The sequence below is a fragment of the Helianthus annuus genome, chromosome 3 (genome assembly GCF_002127325.2).
Source record: "Helianthus annuus cultivar XRQ/B chromosome 3, HanXRQr2.0-SUNRISE, whole genome shotgun sequence".
Lineage (NCBI taxonomy): Eukaryota > Viridiplantae > Streptophyta > Magnoliopsida > Asterales > Asteraceae > Helianthus > Helianthus annuus.
The window spans coordinates 142,274,760-142,281,868 of record NC_035435.2 but is presented as its reverse complement, the minus strand read 5'-3'; the positions used below and the strand labels follow the sequence as shown (position 1 = coordinate 142,281,868).

The 7,109-nt window shown below is 37.1% G+C and overlaps 1 protein-coding gene and 1 long non-coding RNA gene across 5 annotated transcripts; one reads left to right on the top strand and one right to left on the bottom strand.

Moving 5' to 3' along the window:
• Positions 1–431: 431 nt before the first annotated feature.
• On the bottom strand, positions 432–984 carry LOC118490602. Its single transcript, XR_004889517.1, has 2 exons — positions 868–984; positions 432–725 (listed from the first exon to the last, which is right to left on the bottom strand). It is a non-coding gene; the product is annotated as an uncharacterized LOC118490602 (long non-coding RNA).
• A 94-nt stretch (positions 985–1,078) lies between these two features.
• Positions 1,079–6,901, top strand: LOC118490601 (serine/threonine-protein kinase CDG1-like). Of its 4 annotated transcripts, XM_035988353.1 has the most exons (8): positions 1,114–1,457; positions 1,575–2,421; positions 3,462–3,608; positions 5,067–5,176; positions 5,258–5,621; positions 5,720–5,893; positions 5,995–6,131; positions 6,267–6,901. In XM_035988353.1, the coding sequence occupies exons 2-8, from the start codon at positions 2,173–2,175 to the stop codon at positions 6,772–6,774; spliced, it is 1,689 nt and encodes a 562-aa protein (XP_035844246.1). In that variant the 5' UTR covers positions 1,114–1,457; positions 1,575–2,172; the 3' UTR covers positions 6,775–6,901. The 4 variants fall into 4 exon arrangements, with proteins under 4 accessions (XP_035844244.1, XP_035844246.1, XP_035844243.1 ...); XM_035988350.1 differs by having other exon boundaries at positions 1,114–2,421; XM_035988351.1 differs by lacking the exon at positions 3,462–3,608 and having other exon boundaries at positions 1,079–2,421.
• Positions 6,902–7,109: the final 208 nt, after the last annotated feature.

The following is a 7,109-nucleotide window of genomic DNA, read 5'->3' as shown; positions in this document are numbered from 1 at the left end:
ACGAGACCAGTGAGTTAACCCTGCCCGGTTAACCATTGTTTCATCAGTGGGCCACCCTCATTTTCAACCAATCAATTATTTTCCTTTTTTTTTTGAATAAAAAAACAATTTCCCCAAGAGAGGAGTGCCGCCATCAAATTGAGGGTGTGAGGGAAGTTTAAGAGGGGAGTTGACGTTGCATAACCTGACTGGGTGTGTGTAAGAGAGGGGATTCCCCTAAGAGGGGAGTGCCCCTCTCACCCTTAGGATTAACTCTTCACACTAAACATATGTTAAGGTCACTCAGAGATGAGTGGACTTTTTTAGTGTTTTAATGCACTTGGTTAATTATTTTTAAGCAATTACTTATCCGAAATGTGATCCACGCACGTGTCAGAACCATTTACAGGACAAAAAACAGGTCATGGGTAATGCCATATTACAAAGGGGTCTCATGAACAGTGTCATTTTATAAAAACAAAATTCAAAAAAATGGATTACCTTCAGATTTGGAGTTAGAGTAATTTGTCAACTAAACGTCATTATAGGGCCTGCAACACCAATGGCTCCTATCTTTTGTTACATGACCCACAATAAACAGTACCATATAAATTTAAACGATTTTTCAACTTAAGTCGAGTATATAAGAGCTCACAGCATCTAGTATGGTTGAAACTTCCTTGCAGCCCTCATCTGTTGTATTCTCTTCTTGTCCTGCTCGCACTTGCTTTGCAGCATCATGATCTCTGCAATCGTTCAAGTTTTTTGATCATCAAATTGTTAACAATGAAAGTGGAGATGTAAAAATGAGCAGAACGGGTCAAACAATTTAAAGTTTCGATCCCGTTAAGCTGATGAAAAAAACCAGGTAAGAATGAACGAGCATACCATTCCTCTGTGCCTCCCTTTTCAGAAAGCTATAGAAATTGATGCCCACTTGTTTATCTTTCTTTTTAGACGTCTTCATATGGACGCATCCCGTGCATGATGTGCCCTTCCAAGACGCATGAGGTGGCCGTGGGTTTTGCCAATAGCCATTTTTGTAATTTTCTGTTTTTCTTTCTCTCTTTTCTTTTTCTTTTTCTTCCACTTGTTACTCTTTTTTGTCAGCTTCAGGTAGCTCTGTGCCTTTCCTTTTCTTGCTCCATGCAACTTTTTTCATTTTCTTATCTGTAAACCGACCGAATACAAATTATTATGTTGAATATGAGCAAAAAGTATAGGACTTGAGGGGTTAATTGTGGTCATTCCTAAACTCAATAACTTAGTGTGGGTGGTTGAGAAAAAGACACGAACCCAGGAGGAAAGATCTCTTTTCTTACTCAAGATTGAAGGTTTCAAACCAGCTAGCTTCAAGATCTGTTTATAATCTAATTGAATACGTACAAGCTGGTAATTCCTTTTCGTAAACCAAAATCTTCGCTGCTTGACTGCTCACAGTCGACCTGCGACTCCACTAGCCGAAGACTGGCTCTTAGGTGTGTGTTTTTTTTTCTTTTTGAACTTTTACACAATATTTCATCAGAATAATTTATCATGGAAGAGTTTGATGACCTCAAAATTCCATTGAAAGATGTTATATTGGCCACCGACAGTTTTGCAACCAACAATAGAATTGGGTGTGGTGGGTTCGGATCGGTGTATAAAGGAGAACTCTCTCGCCCAGAGGGACTCATAACTGTAGCTTGTAAGCGTTTAGATCGTAGATTCGGGCAAGGGAATGTTGAGTTTTCGAAAGAGATCGTAACGCTATCCAAATGCAAACATGAAAATTTGGTCTCTCTGCTACACTTTTGTATTGAGGATGACGAAAGGATCCTAGTGTACGAGTACGCATCTCGTGGAAGCCTCGATCGCTATCTAAGTGACCCTAGTCTTACATGGACTCAGCGTCTCAAGATATGTGTCGGGGTTGCACATGCACTAAACTATCTTCATGATCCTCCGACCTACACCCACCAAAGAATAATCCATCGAGACATCAAAAGTTCCAACATCCTTTTGGACGAGGAATGGAATGCCAAGGTTTCGGATTTTGGTCTATCAAAATTTGGCCCGGCTAACCAACCCCAAACATATCTTGTCTCAGATGCAGTTGGTACGCTTGGATATTGTGATCCACTGTATTGGGAGACGGGTATCCTATCAAAAGAGTCTGATGTATACTCTTTTGGAGTTGTATTGCATGAAGTAATGTGTGGGACATTATGTTGTGAATATTGTAATGGTAGGTTAATAAGCATTTTAGTACCTATGTGGAAAAAGCGTTTTGAAGAACAAAGACTAGATGGCATAATCAATCATGGTCTACAGAAACATATGGATCCGGGTTCTTTGAATACGTTCTCAACCATCGCTTATCAATGTTTAAAGACAGCCCGTAAAGAACGACCCACAATGGCCAAAATCGTTGAACAACTTAATATTGCACTGGAACAACAGGTATCTTTTGCCCTTCATTAAATGTTCCCATAGTACAGGTCTACATCGCATTGATTTTTGTTACCCATAAACGGCATAATTTAGGGGAGGGGGTGGTCACTCGTGATAGAATTCTATCACTCACAAGCACCAATCAAGTTCCGCCATGTCATGAACCATTTTTCCATCACTCACAACCTTTTTTAGTGGGGGTGGTCAGCACTCACCACCACACCCAACAATTTCCCCCCAACCAACAACTACCCTCACAAAATAAAACAATAACGGCGTGATAAAAATAACGAAAATTTGATTTCGTGATTGTATAACGCGTTATAGAAAATGGCGGGGTGGGATTTTGGAAAGTTCCACGCGTTATAAATTGTTTCACGCGTTATGGTTAAGACCGCCCCATGTGCCCTTATAGGCATAATCAGGAAGCCACAATCACATCACATCACAGATATAATAAACGAGAATATTGTTGAGAATTGAGAAAACAATAGTAAACTTGCGTTATTCGAATCTTTTTGTGTTGAATGCATACATTGACACCCCTATTTATACATATGGAATCGTTGTGATGCTAGGGTTGCATCGGTTCACCAACGTCGATTCAAACTTCATATACGATCATGGACCCTATATTTTACATAGATACTTATTTACTTACTAAACATAGTTTCTAAGAGCATGTGTAATGAGGCTGTATGTAGCGCCCTTTTCTCCTATAACACCCCCATAGCGCCCGGAACACCATTATAGAGGGCTTTATGGGGTAAATTTTTGTCATGGCGCCATGATTATAACCGTGTGATGATTCCTTCCCCACTCACACACATATACATACATACATACATACATATATATAAAGCCCTATACATGTATAACCCCACTACACACTCAAGTTATATAAAGCCCCTCTCTTTACGCGTTTCGCCACTTGTCGCATAACCGGGGGCTTTATGACTACGGATGGTTACACTAAGACCCCTTATATCCCAACTTTATGAACAATGTTCAATACATAAAACGGGTTGAAACTAAAAAAAATGTTACAGGAGATTTTTGAAGATATTGTAAAGAGAATGAACTTTGAAAGAATGCGAAGGATTGCAGATTTTGCTGTATCTTCTCTGTCTTATGTAACCCAAGGTCAACTTCTCTTTCTTTTCATGAAAGGGATGCTTCTTGACGACGGAAAAACGGTATTTTTCTCTTATTTTAGAAACTCAATACATAGAGAATCACACAAACTCTTCTTTTGTGTTAACTACTAGCGTTCGGGCTTTCATTGGGCATTTCTAATTTTTCATTGTTTTAATACTAAATGTATATCTTGGTTTTATATATTAACTAGTTCTATACCGTCTCGTGGACGGGTATTTTAATGTCAAAATGACTCAAGTATTTTTTTTTTTTTTTCCTTTACATTCTAAGTTCATTCTGACCCGTTTATAAAAATAGTTCATTTTGACGCGTTTATTAAAATCGGTAACCTTGACCCGTTTACTAAACATGACACATTTATCTAGGCCCGAGGGGAATGATTCACTTGCAAATTAGTGCAAATACGGCTATCTTTTTGGAAGCATTCCCCTTTTTCTAAACATGACACGTTTACCCGTTCCCATGGAGCATTCTCCTTTTCATACTCCCCCTAAACCAATACGACTATCTTTTTGGAAGCCAATAATTTTAATGTAGTATATGAGTAGTCGTATGAATTATTTAAGTATGACCTGACCTGGTCCCCGAGTGAAAGAATATGTTGATACTTGGTTTTAAAATGCGCGCATCAGGAGCGCATAATGTGCGCGTCACATGAAGCAGTGATGTGGTCTAAATTTGACGCCTTATGTAGTTGACCAGTGTTCGAACAAATCAGATCTTTAATTGACCAAATCTGACAAAAGATGATGAGAATATATATAGTGTTTAAAGGTTCACGAATTAAAATAATAGCTATAAATATTTTTTAGTATTTTTAAATAAAGAACACCTCGCATACATGATGTGTGCGCTTCGCGCATTGCGCATCACGCATCGGGTTTTGAGATCAAAACGCATCGGATCGCTACACTCATTTTAAAACCAAGTGTTGATACACAATGCACTTTAAATATGTTGTTGGCTTCAAGAGTTAAGGAAATAGAAGTGGAAACACAATAACTATAAACAAAGGGAAGTCATAAAACAATCTTTATGCAAATAAAACATTAAGGTGTAAAAAGGGAAACAAGTAATAAAAAAATATAAAACAAAAGGACAATGAGATCCTTCACCTTAACAAAAAGAAAATAAATAGAGTTCGTGTTTTGGATGAAAATGTCAATAAAACGCAAAATTGAAGGACTCAAATTCACAAAATATCATTTTGGATGAAACAACCAAATACAACCAAACCTCAAAGACGATTTTGACCTTTTACTAAAAAAAAAAGATATTTTGATAAAGTAGGTTAATAGTTCAAAACTTGTTTAATAAAAAGCGCAATGCCGTGAACTTGTTTAATAGTTCCACGTGGGAAATTAATTACCTTTCAAAAAAAAAAAAAAAAACGTGGGAAATTAGTTATCTAAAGTTAATAAAAGTAAAACAGATAAATGAACAGTAATCTTCACCATCCAAGTTGTTGTATACTAAATCAGATGTCTATTCCACAGTGGTTTTCAGTAAATAAGAAAGGACAACACTGTGAGCTCATATCTTCCTCAAAATGTGTTTCAGCATCTCACACAGTGTTTTCCGCTCCGGGTAAATTGTTACATTCCAGGTAAGTTTACTGTCTTCTTGTATTCATATCTTTCCAATTCTTATTATGGGGTGAAGTTTTGCTTCTTATTGATGTGTGCAGATTTCAAGACTTATTTAAGTACAGATCAACCGAAGATTTGAGACTAACAGTTGTGACTCAGTTCTTGTCGCCAAATGTCACATATATTATAAACCTTGTCTACAAATGTGATTATCCTCATAACCGTGACCTGCGTATACCCTTCAAATACAAACTGGAAGAAATGAGAGAATATTCGACATCATGTGTTGCACATGTTGGGGAAGATGGATGGCAAAGGACCGAACTGTTCCAGTTTACTAGCATCAAAAATGAACATTATTTTGACATTCACTTCTTGAGTGAGTTGACGGGCCAGGAAGATCGGTCATATGATATCTTCTCCATTAACATTGAAGGCGTTGAATTTTGTCCTGTAGACTTTGTATGTAGACAGACATATTTGAATATCTTGTTTGTTTACTTGATTCATTTTCAAGTGGCTTATTGTTTAAATAACTCATGCTTTCATTTTATATAAAGGAGAAAGATGAAAATAAGGTGGATAATATGCAGCAGCCAACAGACATTGATTGGGGGAAAAGATTGCCAGATGAGTACGCCGAATTAATAGCCACCACGTATAGTGCGTATGGGATTAGTAGGAAGAATGCGTATTTTCTTCTTCGCGAAGGGTTCCTTACTAATTCAGAACAGGTATAACGCACAACATGTACCTTCATGGTTCAATCCCTTCCTTAAATGTTCATGCTCCAAATTGGAATTTTCATAACAATTACTTATTACACTTTAATCAGTGGTTTTCTATTAGTAAGAAGTCAAAGAAACGTCTTATGCTATCTGCTCGAGCAATTCTGCCCGAAGAAAAATCGGGATGGAATTTTTTATCACGAAGAAAAATGAGTTGGGTCTGGAAGTCACTGCCAGGATCAAGGTTATAATATTCTCTATGTTTTTCTTCATTTTTTGTTGCTAACATGCATTATGCCTATCATGTTATTTAGTTAGCACATTATATATATGTTGAGACATGCATTATTTTACAAGATATATATATACTTTCTTGCAGATTTGAGAAAGTGGCCGAGTCTTGTGATATTAATCACTTAGCTATCACTTTCCGAATTGCATCCCATCTATTGTCACATGATACAATGTATGCATGTTACCTCGTGTTCAAACTACCTGAAAATGCCTCCGTGTTTGAAGGTGTCGTAGTAACAAGTTTTCACATACGGGGTATGAAGAATCTCCATACAGCACGTCATCATATCTATCTAGTTACTCCACCCCACACCCCGATTATTGAACTAAGCCCAGGTCAGAAACCATCAAGATGCCGTAAAATAAAAGGTCACCCTAAACTCAGGAAAGATGGTTGGATGGAAATTCAAATGTGGGAGTTTCTATTTAGTTCTCAGTTTGAACTTGATTCTAGGTATAAATCTTTCTGGAAGGATGGTTTCGTGATTGATGGTTATTTCAAGAGTTTGGATAAATGGAATTTTACAGGACTTATTGTGAAAGGCATTGAGCTCAGGCCTGCTAAAGTTCACTTTGAACCAATTTCTATGTAAACATCAATATGATTTACTTTGCAAATGTCTTTTTTTTTCTTTTGGCTATGTTAAATTTAAGAGTAAATTTAGAAAAAATCGTTCTTTATTTTGGCACTAGATTGCGAAGTGTGTCATTTGTCTTCAATAAGTACAATAAACGTACTCGATGTTTGCAAACTCTTGCACGTTATGTCATTTAGCCTTAACTCAGTCAGTTTTCATAGTTAAACATGATCAAGTGGACCTCATACCAGGTATTTTGGTCATTCCATATATTCAATTATTATTTTTAAACAACACCCATTTAATCTCACCCAACCCACCATCAACAAACACAATCCAATCTTCTTCCC

Excerpts from the sequence above, each read along its gene's own strand:
- LOC118490601 (XM_035988350.1), top strand. The coding sequence starts at position 1,516 with ATGGAAGAGTTTGATGACCTCAAAATTCCATTGAAAGATGTTATATTG. Across the intron at positions 3,609-5,066 it reads TTCTTGACGACGGAAAAACG|TGGTTTTCAGTAAATAAGAA; the intron begins GTATTTTTCTCT and ends TCTATTCCACAG. Across the intron at positions 6,132-6,266 it reads AAGTCACTGCCAGGATCAAG|ATTTGAGAAAGTGGCCGAGT; the intron begins GTTATAATATTC and ends ACTTTCTTGCAG.